At 43.3% G+C, this 18,010-nt stretch overlaps 1 protein-coding gene across 4 annotated transcripts in view; it reads right to left on the bottom strand.

Moving 5' to 3' along the window:
- Washc2 (WASH complex subunit 2`) overlaps positions 1 to 18,010 on the bottom strand; it is a 54,654-nt gene that overhangs the window by 28,118 nt on the left and 8,526 nt on the right. For all 4 annotated transcript variants that reach the window (XR_003956205.1, XM_006506214.3, XM_030255438.1 and 1 more), the window contains exons 6-17: positions 16,712 to 16,805; positions 15,833 to 15,894; positions 14,555 to 14,602; positions 13,911 to 14,018; positions 12,658 to 12,739; positions 11,303 to 11,359; positions 10,019 to 10,134; positions 9,522 to 9,579; positions 8,069 to 8,131; positions 7,021 to 7,209; positions 5,205 to 5,332; positions 2,927 to 3,013 (exon numbers count right to left, since the gene is read on the bottom strand). Coding sequence is in view for 3 of the 4 variants with exons in the window: in XM_006506214.3 (XP_006506277.1) it covers positions 2,927 to 3,013; positions 5,205 to 5,332; positions 7,021 to 7,209; positions 8,069 to 8,131; positions 9,522 to 9,579; positions 10,019 to 10,134; positions 11,303 to 11,359; positions 12,658 to 12,739; positions 13,911 to 14,018; positions 14,555 to 14,602; positions 15,833 to 15,894; positions 16,712 to 16,805 (1,092 nt within the window). In the remaining variant the exon portion in view is untranslated. The remainder of the gene's footprint in view (positions 1 to 2,926; positions 3,014 to 5,204; positions 5,333 to 7,020; positions 7,210 to 8,068; positions 8,132 to 9,521; positions 9,580 to 10,018; positions 10,135 to 11,302; positions 11,360 to 12,657; positions 12,740 to 13,910; positions 14,019 to 14,554; positions 14,603 to 15,832; positions 15,895 to 16,711; positions 16,806 to 18,010) is intronic.

Raw genomic sequence — 18,010 nt, 5'->3', positions numbered from 1 at the left:
GCAAATCAAAGCAACCCTGAGATTCCACCTCACATCAGTCAGAAGGGTTAAGATCGAAAACTCAGGGGACAGCAGATGCTGGTGAGGATGTGGAGAAAGAGGAACACTCCTCCATTGTTGGTGGGATTGCAAGCTGGTACAACAACTCTGGAAATCAGTCTGGTAGTTCCTCAGAAATTTGGATATAGTATTACCTGAGGATCCAGTTATACCACTCCTGGGCATATACCCAAAAGATTCTCCAACATCTAACAAGGACACATGCTCCACTATGTTCATAGCAGCCTTATTTATAATAGCCAGAAGCTGGAAAGAACCCAGATGTCCTTCAACAGAGGAATGGATACAGAAAATGTGGTACACTTATACAATGGAGTACTACTCAGCTATTAAGAATGAATTCATGAAATTCTTAGGCAAATGGATGGAACTAGAAAGTATCATCCTGAGTGAGGTAACCCAGTCACAAAAGAACACACATGGTATGCACTCACCAATAAGAGAATGTTAGCCCAAAAACTCAGAATACCCAAGATACAATTCACAGACTACATGAAAGCTCAAGAAGAAAGAAGACCAAAGTGTGGATGCTTCAGTCCTTAGAAGGGGGAATAAAATACTCACAGGAAGAAATACGGAGACAAAGTGTGGAACAGAGACTGAAGGAAAGGCCATCCAGAGACTGCCCTACCTGGGGATTCATCCCATATACAGTCAACAAATCCAGACACTATTGCGGATGCCAACAAGTGCTGTCTGACAGGAGCCTGATATAGCTGTCTCCTGAGAGGTGCTGCCAGAGCCTACAAATACAGAGGCAGAGGCTCGCAGCCAACCATTGGACTGAGCACAGGGTCCCCAATGGGGTCCCCAATGGAGAAGTTAGGAAAAGGATTGAAGGAGCTAAAGGGGTTTGCAACCTCATAGGAAGAACAACAATATTAACCAACTATCCCCCACCCCCGAGCTCCCAGGGACTAAACCACCAAAGAGTATAGATGGAGGGAACCATGGCTCTAGCCACATATGTAGCAGAGGATGGCCTTGTGGGACATCAATGAGAGGAGAGGCCCTTGGTCTTGTGAAGGGCCCCAGTGTAGGGGAATGCCAGGACATGGAAGCAGGAGTGGAGAGCAGAGGGAGGGGGATAAGATAGGGGGATTTTCAGAGGGGAAACGAGGAAAGGGGTTAAAATTTGAAATGTAAATAAAGAAAATATCTAATAAAATAAATAAGTAATTCAAAAAAAAAAAAACAAAAAACAAAAGAACTGACCTTGAGGGACTGGAAATATATAGCTCAGTAGCAGAATGCTCGCCTAGAGTACACAAGGCCCTGGGTTCAACCCCCTACTATCCTCCCAATCTCCAGTATTCCCACACCCTCCACATACACACAAACACACACACACACACACACACACGCAATGAAATTTGTTTCCTGCCTCTGTCCCATCAACAACTGCAGAAAGAACAGCATGGACTTCTGTGATGTATAATCTTGGTTGTCATTTGACACATTCCACTGGCTGGTTTTGTGTCACATTGACACAAGCTGGAGTTATCACAAAGAAAGGAGTCTCAGCTGAGGAAATGCCTCCATGAGACCCAGCTGTAGGGCATTTTCGCAATAAGTGATCAAGCGGAGAGGGCCCATTGTGGGTGGTCCATCCCTGGGCTGGTGGGCCTGGGTTCTATAAGAAGGCAAGCTGAGCAAGCTAGGGGCAGCAATCCAATAGGCAGCATCCCTCCATGGCCTCTGCATCAGCTCCTGCCTCCAAGTTCCTGCCCTGTGTGAGTTCCTGTCCTGACTTCCTTTGGTGATGAACATCAATATGGAAGTGTACACTGAATAAACCCTTTCTTCCCCAACTTGTTCCTTGGTCATGGTGTTTCATTGCAGCAACAGAAATCCTGACGAAGACACACATCAAGGAAGACAGATTCTCAACTGAACAACTGCCTTCACCAGACTGGCCTGTGGATATATATGTGAGGTATTTTCTTGATTGCTAATTGATGTAGGAGGGCCCAGCCCACTGTGGGCGGTGCCATCCCTGAGCAGGTGGCCCTGAGGTGTATAAGAAAGCAGGCTCAGTCCAAGCAGGAGAGAGAGAAAGCGAGTGAACACCATTCCTCCTTGGCCTCTGCTCTAGGTTTCTGCTGAATTCCTGCCTTGGCTTTCCTCAATAAGAGACATCTTGTAATATGAAATAAACCCTTTCCTCCCCAAGTTGCTTTTGATCAGTTTTTTTATCACAACCACAGAAAAAATATCTAGGACAACTTCCAAGACTAGGATGAAAAAGGCAACACAGCCTCTATCTACACTATCTGGAGCTGAACAAGCAGAAATAGGCCCCGCTTCCTGAAGCTACCATGCTTAGAGACCCACCGCATGGGGATAGGAGCCCAAGCTGCTTGAGGCTTCCTACCCACAGCCTGTCATCTGTCACCAGCAATGACAGGAAAAGGTGTACCGAACATGTATCTCAATGGCAACAAACTCTCTAGTAAGTAGCATTACCAGGACACGAAGCAGCCAGCTCATTTCTTCTTTCACAGTTGTGAGCCAACCAACCAACAGTCTTAAATTTAAGTATGTTAAAGGAAATGCAATGGATTCAAACCCAAAAGTTAAAGCTACTGTGTGTGTGCTCTGTGTGTGTGTGTGTGTGTATGTGTGTGTTTGTGCGCGCGTGCGCGCACTCGTGTGTTGTTTTCTGAAGATCACATACTTTCAAGAAAACAAAGAGTCTTGTATATGCTAGGCAGGCATTTTATACCACTAAATTATATCCCCAGCCCAAGATTATTTTCAAAATAAGAACTGAACTACTGAATAAAAAGTCTTAAACCTTTCTGACAGGCTCATCAGAAAGTTACTGATAGTATAAACATACAGAACTAAGAAAGGAATTCCATACCTCAGAGTCTTCTTCATCTGAAAACAAACCTTTCTGAGTCTTTGTTTCTGACACAAGCTTCAGATTTTTGCTAGAAGGTAAGGCGATCTGGTTGGATCCCCACAAAAAAGAGAAAGGAAAAGCAAGTACACTATTAGCAAGGAAGAGACATGGAAACAAGCTCATCTGAGCAAATGTCCCCAGCCTCTCCTAGGAGAAGGCACCAGGCAAGCACCAAGGGACTAAACATGCCCTGGCCCTTCATCTGTATGAAGTTTACACCAGGACTTTGTACAGAATTACCATGACAAAGGATTAAACACTGGTGTAAATTAGTGAACAGGGAAGAAACAGTGTCACTGGAAAATAAGTTTCTCAGATTTCCCAGAAGAGATGATGCAAACACGATAAAGCACAGGGCACATCTGTGTACATGGGACATGCACTGTCACATGGAATACATCTGTGTATATGGAGCATGCACTGTCACATGGAATACATCTGTGTACATGGGACATGCACTGTCACATGGAATACATCTGTGTACATGGAGCATGCACTGTCACATGGAATGCATCTGTGTACATGGAGCATGCACTGTCACATGGAATACATCTGTGTACATGGAGCATGCACTGTCACATGGAATACATCTGTATACATGGGACATGTACTGTCACATGGGCACATCTGTGTCTATGGAACATACACTGACACATGGGGCACAGCTTGTGTACATGAAACATATAGTGTCACACAGGCACTTAAGAAACAGACAAAGGACAAGCTGGTTGAGGAATGAAGATGATTTTAAATGCTGTCACTTTGGTAGTTGTCAGAGTTAAATGAGGATGTTACACTGTGGCATGTGTAATGGCTACTCCTGTCAACTTGACTACATCTGGAATGAACTAAAACCCAACTGGGCACACCTGTGAAGAACTTTTTCCTAATTAAATCTTTTAAAATGGAAAGCCCTATTTTTAATCTGGATCTTTTGGAGAAGGAAGATGCATCTGTAATCTAGACCTTCTGAGAGAGGAAAATCCACTTTTTAACTTGGTCTGCACCTTCTGCTGGCAGCCTCAATAAAGGACATGGAAGGAAGCTGGCTCTCTTCGCTTGCTCTTGCTCTCTAGCAAGTCCATTCCTTCACTAGCACTGGAGCCTACTTCTTTAGGATTCCAGTGTATATTGAAGACCATCTGAGATATACAGCCTGGCCGACTGAACAACTACTAGATTCTTGGACCTTCCACTAGTAGACAGCCATTGTTGGACTAGCTGGCCTAGCCTGTAAACCATTCAAGAAAATTCCCTTTCTAAATAAATCCCCTAATAAATTCCCTCATATATATGTAAGTATATACATACATATAGGTATTGATACATATACACATACACATATACACATACACTAAAGAAAGAAAAACCTATATAGGACATCTGTAGAATAAGATGTCTCACGGGGGAAAAAGACAGAATACCAACTATGTATAAAATTATTTTAAATCAGTATTATATTGAGTATTATTTTATAAAAGAAATGTTATGGCTACCTGGAGCCTCATGGATGCAGACTGCCATGAGACTCTTCTATAGAGTTACTGCCAGCCTCTGGCATGTGGGGATAAAACAGCATTCCCAGAACTGCCTAATAAAACATGTAGGGTGGTAAAACATAACAACTACAAATCACTTCCAAATAATCCTGAAAACAGCATGCTTGCACGAAGGCTCAGACATATATTTGGCAAATCCTCACTAATCTCACAGATCTGATTAGAAGTTATTTAGAGTTTCATTGTGCTTTTCAATTTTATGTTCAAAATTCTTTTTTTTTTTCAAAATTCTTAATATAAATGTAGTTGCTACTCTTGATTGTCAACCTGGCATATTCGGGAAGTGGGAAACTCAACTAAAGAACTCTTCCATCCGATTGGCCAGTGGGCATGTCTACCAGGTGTTTTCTCGGTTGCTAACTTTGCCACCTCTGGGCAGGTGGGCCCGGGCTGTGTAAGAAAGGCAGCTGAGCAAGCCAGCAAAACACTGAAGTCAGCAGCCGTGTTCTTCCACTGCCGCCTCCTTGAAGTCTTCTCTTGGCTTCCCTCAAGGACAGGCTGCAACCTGTAAAATAAACCTTTCCCTCCCCTACGTTGCTTTGGCCAGTGTTTATCACAGCAACAGAAAGCAAACTAGGACAGCAAACATGAAGGAGAACTCTACGTGCCTCTGAGACCCAGATAAACGGCTACTGTAAGCTGCCCAGGCCAATGTCCCTCAGTCCACCTCCACTCACCGTTTTATCTGCCCGCGTTTTGCTTTCATGTGTCTGGCTCACAGAAGCTGCCGGCAAAGCTTCTGCTTTTTCTTTAAACAGATCTCCTTCGTCATCATCAAAGATAATGGCAGTGGACTTGACTTTGTCTTAAAAGAGAAACCACAGCATAAAAATTACACTAAGGTCAAAATACACACACACACACACACACACAGACACACAGACACACAGACACACACTTCTTCTCTTCCACAGATAAATATGGAAGGTGTCTTATTTTTTGCTCATTTACAGAGAAATACAAAGTGAGTGGAGCCCTGCTCTGCCTTTAGTTCGGCTGCTTCCTTTCCCTGCTGCTTCCCTGCAGTTCTCGGGGCTGACCAGAGAGGGCGACATGCAGTCAAGTGCTCTGCCACAGAGCTGCTCTCCCCAGATCCACAGCCCTGGCACTCTGCAACAGCAGTTCAAATAAATCAAAAGACGCTAACCATATGAATGAACCTTCTCCAAACAGAAGACTCCTGTGCTAAGTATATCCAAGATGGGGATAAAGAGTAAAGATCACTTTAAGGAGCCAAAAAGTCATTAACTGTAGGACGGAGATGTGAAGGGTGACTCCTGTTTTCATTAAAGACCAAACTATACAGAAATAGATGAAACCAAATGCTGGCATTCCCTCATCTCCACCTGCCCACCTAGACAAGACAGACACAAGAGCTTGGTACACACACTTCTAAATCTTACCTTATGTTTATATCAGCTATTCATAAGATTATAAATTTGGAATAATCTGAGTAAAATGACCTACCATTTGTGTTTTCCATTTAATGTACAATGGAAATATCCCAAATATCCCAGGGTAGAAAAGTAAATGCCTCATTTTTTTTTACGAGATTTCTGTTTGTTTGTTTGTTTGTTTGTTTATGTGTTGCATTGTTTGCTCAGGTTTTGGGGTGGGTGTGTGTGCATGTATACAGAGGTCAGAAGGTGTCCGGTGTCCTACTACTCTCTCTCTACCTAGTCCTTTGAGATAGGGTCTTCCCCTGATCTTGGGGCTTGTGTTTTCTCTACCTGCCTCAAAGCCAGCAAAGCCCGGGGACCCTATCTCTGCCCTTGCACAGCTGGAGGATCCTATCTCTGCCCTTGCACAGCTGGAGGATCCTATCTCTGCCCTTGCACAGCTGGAGGATCCTATCTTTGCCCTTGCACAGCTGGAGGTCCGGGCATCGTTCCCAGGACGTGTAGAACGTACCCAGAACATCTGAGCCATCCCTCCAGCAGCTCATTCTTTTCAAAATCGAACAAAGACCCACTAAACAGAAAGACCACAGCTTTCCTGACTCCCCAGGCATAGCTCCGTCAGAGAGTAAAAGCACAGGAAGGACATCAGTGTGGACCTCGGAGGAGGGGAGAGGATGCACCAAAGCAAAAACAATACGAGCCCTCTGGCAGAAAAAAGAGAAGCTGGGAATTAAGCAACAAGCACGCAATGTTCCGCTCATGTAACTACCCGGAGTTGCTAGGAGGAAGTGTGACTAAATTTCTGCCTGTAATGTGAAAGGCAGAAGCAAAAACTTTAAGAAAAGAATACAGAAGAAGTTCAGCTCCCTATTAAAGAAGATAACCTCAGTAATTGATTCCCAAAGCAGAAAAGATTGACCTATGAGGGACCCCCCCAAGGCTATAGCACAATTTAAGCATAGATAAGACAATGACAGTAATGTTCAGTAAGTAAGGCATTCTGGAACTGTAAGAGACACCGAATGTGAAGAACTGTGTCCCCTTAAGTTTAATTTTCTTCTCTAAGTTCCCAGAATTAGCCTAAAAGTGGTACCGGTCTTAGAAGGCTTGCTAGAAGATGGCATAAAAAAGTTATTATCATCTTCATCATTGTCGTTATCATCATCATCAAAGAGGCCAGCAGGAGTTGGCAAATGTGAGCTCTTCCCCGGAGTAGGCTGCCCATGTTTCTGGAGCTCCTTCAGTGATGGGGCAGAGGTGGACCCAGACACATCAGGATGCCCTGAGGATGGAAGGACAGTCAGAGCTATGCTCCAGCAGGAGCCTCCTGACAGCACTCATGAGTCAGGTTCAGCCACAAAACACTTAGGAAATGAAATAACCTTTGTGCAGGTGTTGGACAGCAAAATGCAGCCCAGGGCTGCCTAGCCCTCAGGAACCTGGACTGATGCCCTCGCTCCTCCCCCCTTGCTGGTCTGTCAGGCTCTCCCCTTCTTTCCTCTTCTCTCCTTTCCCCAACACATGCAGTCCTCTGTAGTGTTGGACAGGAAACCAGAGCCATGCACATATGAAACAAGCACTGAACTACTCTGTCACATTCCCATGCAAAGCCTCTGAATTCATACAGAATGTGAGCTCAGAGCACCAGTGAATACACTGGACTTATGAACACTCCAATGCTTTCTAGGGCTCCTGGGTACCCACCCACCCCAAGCCCTAGCCACTCCTTATAAAGTGATGACAAAATGGATTTCTACAATTCTTAAGAAAGACCGCTGAGGTGATGGCTCAGCAAGTTAAGGACTTGTTCTGAAACATGAGGATCTCAGTTCAAATCCTCAGAGCTCAAAAAGAAAAAAATAATAAAATAAAATTGCAGGGTGTGGCTGGTACCTGTGCCTGTAACCCCAGTGCTGGAACCAGGGCTGAGGCGGCTCTCTGGAGCTTACTGCTACCAGCTTAGCTCCAGGTTCAGTGTAACACCCTGCCTCAAGAGTGCTAGGGTTTTGTCATCTTCCCTCTGTATACACAGCCACATGTACACACAATACACACATACAGTTTCCCTCACATTCACATGTGTACACAATACACACACACACACACACACACACACACACACTAACTATAAAACCTGTTACCTAAAAGTACAGAAACAGCCCCTGCTGGGATTTTCTTTCCAGGTTTAGGGGACGGAGGTAATTCTAGAATAAGAAAGAAAAGTCAATTACTTCATCAGAGTTGCTGAGCATGGCAGGATATACCTGCAATCACAAGACTTACGCAGCTGAGACAGGAGGATGGTCGTGTATCAAGAACAGCTCAGGGCTACATGATAACCAACCATGACTACATAGCAAAACCGTCAAAAAAAAAAAAAAAAAACCCACCCCTTCTCTGAGGCAATCTGTTCCTAAATAAGTCTTTTTAAATTTTTATTTTTTTATTTTTCCTGATATCAACAGCTTTTTTCTTTAAATCTAATGGAATAAAAATTGTAAGTTTTCAAAAAATACTTTGGGCTTTTAAAAAATTCCAACAGATGATTCTGATGAGTTCCTGATGACCAAGTGATATTCTCAACATGGTGTTCCTGTGAATTAATGTCAATATAGTAAAGCTAGCCTCAGCATAACAAACAAATCTTTTTCTTTCTGACTTTTTTATCATCTTTAAAGGGTGTACTGGCTGGTTTTGGGTGCCAACTTGACACAGGCTGGAGTTATCACAGAGAAAGGAGCTTCAGTTGGGGAGATGCCACCACGAGATTCAGCTGTAAGGAATTTTCTCAATTAGTGATCAAGGAAAAAAGGCCCCTTGTGGGTAGGACCATCTCTGGGCTGGTAGTCTTGGGTTCTTTAAGAGAGCAGGCTGAGCAAGCCAGGGGAAGCAAGCCAGTAAAGAACATCCCTCCATGGGTTCTGCATCAGCTCCTGCTTCCTGACCTGCTTGAGTTCCAGTCCTGACTTCCTTTGGTGATGAACAGCAGTGTGGAAGTGTAAGCCGAATAAACCCTTTCCTCCCCAACTTGCTTCTTGGTCATGCTGTTTGTGCAGGAATAGAAACCCTGACTAAGACAAAGGGTAAATGCGTGATATGGGTCTGAAGATGGCACCATTCCCTATTGCTAAGACACAGTAACAACAAACTGTCTTCAACTGGCTCAAGCAAACCAGCTTCAGCTTAGCGGGGATAAGCTTCAGGGCGCTCTGCCTCACAGGGAAAGAGCTCGAGAACGTGTCTGCCGGGTAGTGTTCTGGCAACCTGATACAATCTGGAGTTATCTGGAGAGAGCAACTCTCAGTTGAGAACTGCCTCCATCAGACTGGCCTAGACTGTGGAACACTTCCTTAATTAATGATTGATGTGGCACAGCCCACTTTATACAGTACCAATGCTCAGCCAGATTATCCTGGGGGAGATAGAAAAACAGCTAAATGTGAACCTGGAAGGCAAGCCAGGATGATGGCCTATAAGCTGCACGGATGGCAAGAACCCTTCCTCCCCAAGCTGCTTTTGCCATGGTGTTTATCACAGAAACAGAAAGCAAGCCAGGAGTGCAGGCAACGAGAAAGCATCCGTCCCCACACCTACCTTCACTCACAGGAGCTTGCGCTGGCCGAGCCCGAGGGGCTTCCTTGAAGAGGTCACTCTGGTTGTGGTAAGTAAGGCATAGGGTAATTTTAAAATGCAGAGGTAAACAAGGCTGACCTTGAAGATTTCTGAGACGTATCCTATACTCTGAAGCTACATATTTACTGTCCTGCCAAAGAATCAGTGACAAGGTGCAGACTAGAGCAAAATGATCTTAATTTGGGCCTGTCAGGGACTGAATTAAAACATGGGAGAGGATGACATGGGAGGTAATTCAAGGAAATTACCTACTATTGATACATCACAGCCTCTCCTCACATCAAGGAACAATAGGGCACCGGGGTAGATAGTATTTCTTACTCTGTGATTCTCACTTTAACATGTGCCCAAATATGAAAGGCGTAACTGGTAGGAAGCTTCTTCTCCCTAACAAAAGCATGGCTCCTTTCCTTGCATGCTCGATGACACAAAGAGCTTTACTCGATCGCCCAACTCACCTCATCTTCATCATCAAAAAGCCCCTGCCCGTTACTGAAGAGACCACCTCTAGAGCCAAAGGGTGAGAAGTCTTCATCAGTCAGTGTGGGGGGTGGGAACAAGATGTCTTCTTCATCTATCAGAAAGTAACGTTGCACAGGGAGTGTTAAACTGGTGTAGCCTGTGGTGGTGGCACACTGCCTGTAACTCCAACATTCAGGAGACTAAGATCAAGGACAGGCTGGGCATGGTAGGATTAAGGCCAGCTTGGGCTACACACTAATTCCAAACTAGCTTGGGCTATACAGCAATATTTTCCCTCAAATATATAAGAATGAAAGGGGGGGCTGGGTTTGGGATTTCTGTATATCTGGGACTGCATCTATAGTATAATGGCATGACTGTAATAAAGCCATATTTCACAAGGAGTATTGAGAACAAAGCAGTAGATTTCAAACAATCCAGGGACGTGCCTCAAAGGCTCTCGTCCTCAGCCGGGCGTGGTGGTGCACGCCTTTAGTCCCAGCACTCAGGAGGCAGAGGCAGGCAGATTTCTGAGTTTGAGGCCAGCCTGGTCTACAAAGTGAGTTCCAGGACAGCCAGGGCTACACAGAGAAACCCTGTCTCAAAAAAAAAAAAAAAAAAAAACAGGCTCTCATCCTTAAGGGAGCAATGTCTGGGGACAAAAGTGATTCTTTAGGGCAATTACTTGACTGACTTACTTTGAAGCAAAAATATAGTTTAACTGCCACATGCCCAAGTTTAGAGAAAGGAAAAACAAACTGAGCAACAGTCCCATAGATGGAGACATGGCAAGGGAACACATAGATGTCACTGGTTAATATGGAAGGGTCACATACAATCTTCACTGAAAACTTTAGCAACCCATAATTCCTACACATCGAAAAAAAATCTAGGGGCTGGTGAGATGGCTCAGCGGTTAAGAGCGCCAACTGCTCTTCCAAAGGTCCTGAGTTCAAATCCCAGCAACCACATGGTGGCTCACAACCATCCGTATGAGATCTGATGCCCTCTTCTGGAGTGTCTGAAGACAGCTACAGTGTAATTACATATAATAAATAAATAAATATTTAAAAAAAAAATCTAGAAAGACAGAAACGCCTACTCTGGACTAGCAATTCAACACTCAAAGCATTACTCTGCACTTGCCTTTCTTTCACCCTCGCACCTAAAATGTGTTTTCAGATGCTTTAAAAAAGTGAATGGAGGTGCAACCTACTGGTCAGCAGTTGCCAGTGACATCTTCCCATTCTCTAAAGGCTCCTAATGAGCAAAGGACTTACCATCTGCAGGGGTTCTCCTTTCCTTCTTCTCCTTCACTGTCTTCTGAGGTTTTCCATCTGTGGGGGATAACTTAGGAGAATCTCAGAGGTTTCACAATACTTATTAGCATTCTTGTTATAGATACTGATTCGCTGCTCATGACTGCATCGTCATGACACAGACCAAGAGCAGGAGACTCAAGTTTATATCTCAGCTCTCTTAGAGCACTGACTATAGGAGTAGGCTGCCAGGTCATGTGCGTACCAGGACTGCATGCATGGAAGAAACTACTCTACCTTTCTACTCTGGTAAATAACTTTAGTCAAAGTTTAAGAGTAAATATTAAGCCCTGGATTCACAGTTTGCTGTCCATAGTTCTCTGGGGTTCCCATACTGCATGCATGTAAGATGTTGCATAGATATACACATGTACTGGGGCAAGGGAGAAATCGGACACTCATGGTATCTAAATGTCAAGTAGAATCCAAGAGCCACTGACAAGGCTTAAAGCAGCCTTTCTCAGGGGTCACCTAAGACCTAGACAACACAGATTACAGTTCACTAAAAAATTCATTAAAAAAAAAAAAAACAGAAAAATCAGTTATGAAGTAGCAACAAAAATAATTTTATGGTTGGGCATCACCATGCTTGAGGACGCAGCACTAGGAAGGCTGAGAGCCACTGGCTTAAGGGTCAAAGGGCTTAGCACCAAGCCTGACAACCAGAGCCACAGGCAGGAGGAGGCAGGAGAAAAGCAGTTCAGCATGCCCGGCATATACGCGTCCCTCCACCCAAGGAAATGAATGCCAGGCCACAACAAGGTAGTCTAAGAAAACACAACAAAAATCAAGAACTAGGGCTGGAGAGATGGCTCAGAGGTTAAGGACACTGACTGCTCTTCCAGAGGTCCTGATTTCAATTCCCAGCAACCACATGGTGGCTCACAACCACCTGTAATGGGATCCGATGCCCTCTTCTGGTGTGTCTGACAGCTACATTATACTCATATAAAATAAATTAATTAATTTTTAAAAAAACAAAAATTAATATTTAAGCTCATCATGCCTTAGTACATAGTGTCCCCATGTTTGGGTCCAGCGGCTGTGTTGATCACTGTAACCCCCATGTTTGGGTACAGTGGCCGTGTTTTTGATCCCCAGCACTCAAAGGAGATCAGAAATTCAAGGCCACCCTTGCCTATATCACATATTTGAAGCTAGCATGGAATATATGAGATCCAGTCACAAGAAAAAAAGAGAGAGAGAGAGAGAGACAGAGACAGAGAGAGAGAGAGAGACAGAGCATGTGTAAGGAGGCACACAGGCAAACTACAGCATGCCACAAACCACCCCATTAACCTGCCTTCAGAACTCACCTGTTTGTCCCTCTTTCCGCTGGTTTGAGATATCTCCTTTGATCCGAGCTGCCAGTTCATCGGCAAAAGATGTAGGTCTTTTCTACAGGCAAAAAATAAAATCTAACAAATGAGTACACTTCTGGGCACCTAACAAAATTATATCAACAGTCAAAAAGAAATAAACTACAAATAAAACAGGGCTTTTAAAAAATATTTACTTGCAAAAAACAGGACTTTATTAATGAATTTAAATGCATGGAACCTATAAAGCTCAGGTAAGTAACAGAATTCACAAAATATCTCCTTAAAAGGAGATACTGTTACTTATTTTTTAAAATCCTTAAAAACACACACACCTCAGTAAGAAAACTAACATGAGTATACAGAGAGAAACAGGGGAGTATTTGAGCTCACAAGTCTGGAGCTGACCATCTTCCCAATGAGCTAACGAAACCACCCTCAGCATTATAGGAAAGGAGCACTAGTAAGGCAACTGGAGACACCGGGACGTTTACTGCTGTTTATAAACTATCAGTCAAAGGGCAAGAGAGATGAGCCATGTCAGGTGTCTTAACATCTTGTAACTCCAGCTCCAAGAAAACTGATACCCCCACATCTGGTCTCCCCAGGAACCCACGTACATGTGTGCAAATACAGACACACAGATACACCAAAAGTACATTGACAGACAATCTTTAAAAGGAAAAAAATCAAGTTACAAATAGAGGGGTTGTGGAGATGGCTAACTCAGTACAATGCTTGCTACATAAGTGTGAGAACCTGAGTTCAGAGCCCTAGCACTCACATAAAAAGCTAGAAGTGGCTATTGTACCTGTACCCTCAGAGCTGTGAAGATAAAGAGAAGCCCCTGGGCTTGTTGCCAACTAGTTGAGCTGAATTGGTAAGCCCTACGTTCAGTGAGAGAACCTGACACAAAAATAAAGGGGGAAAGTCAGGCGTGGTGGCGCATACCTTTAATCCCAGCACTCAGGAGGCAGAGGCAGGCAGATTTCTGAGTTCAAGGCCAGCCTGGTCTACAGAGTGAGTTTCAGTACAGCCAGGGCTACACAGAGAAACCCTGTCTCGAAAAACCAAAAAAAATAAAAATTAAAAATTAAAAATTAAAAATTAAAAAATAAAATAAAGGGGAAAAATAATTGAGGAAGTCATCTACCGTTTACCTCTGGCTACACACAAAAGTAAAGTGTCGCTATTAAGAAACAATGTGAAATGTGACTTCTAGGACCTGGCTGAGTGGTGATTATACTTACAGACTTAGCACTTTCCTCAATATCCTCAATATCGTCCCCCTCCTTCTCAGAGTCAGCAAAGAGGTCACCATCATCATCCTCTTCTTCATCACTTATCTGTGTGGTATGCTGAGAATGTAGAACAGAATTTCTAGATGCAAGTCACCAAACTGAAACAGAGACACTGTCAATTTTTGCTCTCTCCCTTTAAAAATGTAACCACGTTGGGAACATATATTCCATATAAGTTATTTTTTAGAAACTAAACAAAGGATTTACTTTTTAGTAAGAATATAAGAGCAAAAATATCAAAGCAAGATATTAGAATTTCTAAATGTTCATTTTTAGAGGAATATAAATTAGTCTTAAGAAGTGATGGTTATAAGAAGCTATTATTAAAAAGGAGCAAAATTTGGAAAAGGTAATGGCTAACCTAAATACATGACATACTTAAAAATAACTGTGAGTATGAAAATCCTCACGTATCATTAAGAAGTCATTTTTAGGAGACTTGGCATACAAATACCATACAAAGCTCGCCGAACATGCCTAGGACCCTAGGTTCAACCCCTAGTGCCAACAGCAGGAGGAAAAGTCACTTCAGTATACACATTATGCTTCAACGAAAGCTTTAAAATGGAGTCAGTGCAATACATGCGCTTTACCTGGTTTTGGTCATTGTCACTATGACTGGCAAAATCTTCATCTGACTCCTGTAGGTGAAAAAGATTTGCTGTTAATGCAGAGAAGATCTTATCAGGCTCCAAGGTAAGTGACTGTCAGGCAGAGGGGAAGCCTGTACTCTCGGTCACCTTAAACAGCAGACAGCATGAATCCAGGCGACAGTGCTACCTGTCTAGCTACCATAATTTTTGTGTTTCATACAGATAGTTCCAATGATTCACTCATATCATTTGTATTTCCCAGTTCTAACCTTCAGATTTAAAGAAAGAACAAATCATAGGAGGTTGGTTTGTGTTGATTTACATCTTGGACTACAATCTCTGTGCTCCCTCTAGTAAGATAACTACTTCATCAAGCTCAAAAACTGAAGGTCAGTTTGCTACCGACAATTACTACACTGACAGCTAAAATCAAAGGACTCGGCAGACAGGTATCTGCAGCAAGGTAATAGGTAAGTTTCTTTCCCCTGCTAGGATTTCCATCTGCCGAGCTCGAGGAAGGAATGCAGGAGAGGGAGGGCAAGTGCGAGAACAAAGAAATGAAAATCAGCCACACAGAATGGTCTCCTTTTAGAATCTCACACTCTTTGTCTGAAGAACACCTCAAGGTGCCCTCCTCTGAATCAAGGCTGTTCTCTGTGGACCTTTAGACACTAGCAAATGAAGATGAAGTAGATGCTTCCTTTAGAGGACTTAAAAAATCTTCAAGGGCTAAGAGGTGGCTCGGTGGTAAAGAAAGCATGCTGCTCTTGCAGGATCTAGAGTTTGGTTCCCAGCACCTCCGTCAGGCAGCTCAGAGCTGCCTGTGGCTCCAGCACTAGGGCATCTGACACCCTCCTTCTGCTCACTGTAGGCACTGCACACACATAGACCTATGTGCATAATAATAACTTTTTAAAAGTTGTTCATTGCAGCTATTTATTTTTTCCTAAGATTATTCAAGACAGACACAGTCCAAGACTAAAGTTTTAGGCAGAGACAGAGCTACAATATCTCAGGTGTTCTCTCCTCAAAATATAATGGAAAGTGAAGGAATTTGGTAGAAAGGAAGAGAGGTAAATAACGGTGAGAGGGATCAAAGCAGTTTCCCTTACTTCTCTCTCTACAATTAAAAAAAAAAACAATTTCAATCCTTCAGCTTCTGTCTTGTTAGTTTTATGAAATGAGTTCCCTAACTCTCAAGCATGTTACACACACCCAGCCCGTGACATATATCCTAAGCTTCCTGCCCATCATGACCTGGCCATACCATGTCCTCACCTCCTCTTCTTTCTCGTCTTCACTGTCCACAATGCTCCCACGGTCACTGCCCACAGAGCCTTCTGTCGGGAAAAGTTGGAAAAGTCAGCACCAATTCACCAGGAAATGTCTGTAGCCCCTTCTCCAAGTAGCCACCCACAACAGCTTCAAAGAGACTCAAGTCAAACTATTGCTATTTAGTGGAATGAAAGCACCTTTGATAATTAATAGAATCTCTACGTATCTTCTGTGATTTTAAAAAAAAGGACTTCATGGTAACAGAAAAAAGAAGGAGGAACCGTATCAAGTTACAAGTCACTGATGGTGAGGGTGCAGGCAACTAACTGCTTGCAGTCCTGACAGTGGGAGCTTAGTCTCTGGAATTCACACAATAGAACAGAGAACTGACTGACCCCCATAGGCTGTCACTGACGTCCACAGAGCCACACACATACAATAAATAAATAAACATAAAATAATGAAATGGAATTAAAAAGTGACTAGAACAGTTTAAGAACTTAATGCCTTTAAGCCTTTGCCCAGAGAAGGCAGCAGAGGTAGTAAAGAACTTTGATGGGATAACTGACAAATCTGAATATAACCAAAGATTAAGTAGTAATAAAATCTCTTGAAACTGACCACTTTACAGCATGCTTACATACGAAAACATCCTTGTTCTGAGAAAATATACAGAGAACATTAGGACTCAGGGTTACAGAGACTCAGACACATTATGAAATACAGAGAACAAAAGCACAAGGGAAACGTTAACTGGCACACCTGAGTGAGGGTCTATGGGCACTTGCCACTGCTCTTGCGATATTATCATAAAGCTGAAATGATTTTACCATAAAAGGTTAGGCTGAAACACATGGCAGAAACACTGGTGAGAAAGCGCACCTTCACTGGACAGCTCTCCAAGCCCTACATCTTCCTGTTCCATGAAGAGCTTTGACCCGATGAGATAGGGCAGAGGCCGGTCAATGTAGAGATCCTTCAAGGAAGGAGAGGGCACAGCCATTAAACACACGGGTTGAAAATAAAGACAATGGTGTACTTGATGGCCTGCTGCATCCACTATCTAAAGCAAGTTAAGGTGATAAAGTAGAAAATAAGAGAACACAGCAAGGTAAAAAGTACATTTTCAAAACGTCATATCTGACCATGCAGTGGTGGTCTGTGGTAGAACTACACAGGCAGATCTCTGTGCGTTCCAGGCCAGCCTTGTGGCCTAAGAAGTAACTTCCAGGAAGCCTTCCTCAGCACGAGCCACAGAGTATCTGCCACTCAGGAGCTTCCCTAAGTCATCTAACCCCAACCCCAATCTCCTTCTTGTCCTAAAGACTGGGAACAAGAGGGAGAAAGGTTGGTCACAGGGCACAAAAGCTTCAGTTAGCCCTAACTAACATGAGCTGAGCAAGGATAACTCCAAGACCAGCCAACGTGCCGAACTGCAGGAGGTGCCGGCCTCACTGCCTAAACCTTACATGCAGAACTACAGGACACTGAGGAAAGCTCGCAGGGAAAGGCATCCTCCCAAGGGAAGGGCACGCCTATTGGTTCCAGCACCAAATGGTTAGCCTTGAAAACATACATGTAAGTGACATTATATGAACTCAACAGGTTATATTTAGGAATATATATGTTATACAAATACACGTATGACTGCAATGGAAAAAGACATAAATTTGAAGGAGAGTGGAGAAAGGTATATGGGAAGGTTAAGAAGGAAAAAGAAAGAAACATTGTAACTAAATTACAACCTCAGAAAAAAGAAACAACTCAAGTTAGAGGAAATACCATCAAAAGCTAGCAATACAACAGGATGGTCACAGCTAATAAAATGCATTTTAGGTGTTCTCCCATGAAGTAAGTATGTGACACACAAGTTAGAATGAGTCACTTTACAATTAATGGACATTTCAAAACATGAGATACACATACACACACATACATATTATTATGTTTTTCTAATAAAAATTAAATCAAATAAAACTTCAGTCTTAAAAATGATCCACAGAGCCGGGCAGTGGTGGCGCATGCTTTTAATCCCAGCACTCAGGGGGCAGAGGCAGGTGGATTTCTGAATTCAAGGCCAGCCTGGTCTACAGAGTGAGTTCCAGGATAGCCAGGGCTACACATCGAAACCCTGTCTCATATGTCCCATACTAATCCATCAATAATAAATTTTAAGTGTTA

This window comes from Mus musculus, chromosome 6, assembly GCF_000001635.26.
Source record: "Mus musculus strain C57BL/6J chromosome 6, GRCm38.p6 C57BL/6J".
Lineage (NCBI taxonomy): Eukaryota > Metazoa > Chordata > Mammalia > Rodentia > Muridae > Mus > Mus musculus.
This window is presented reverse-complemented; position numbering and strand designations above follow the sequence as displayed.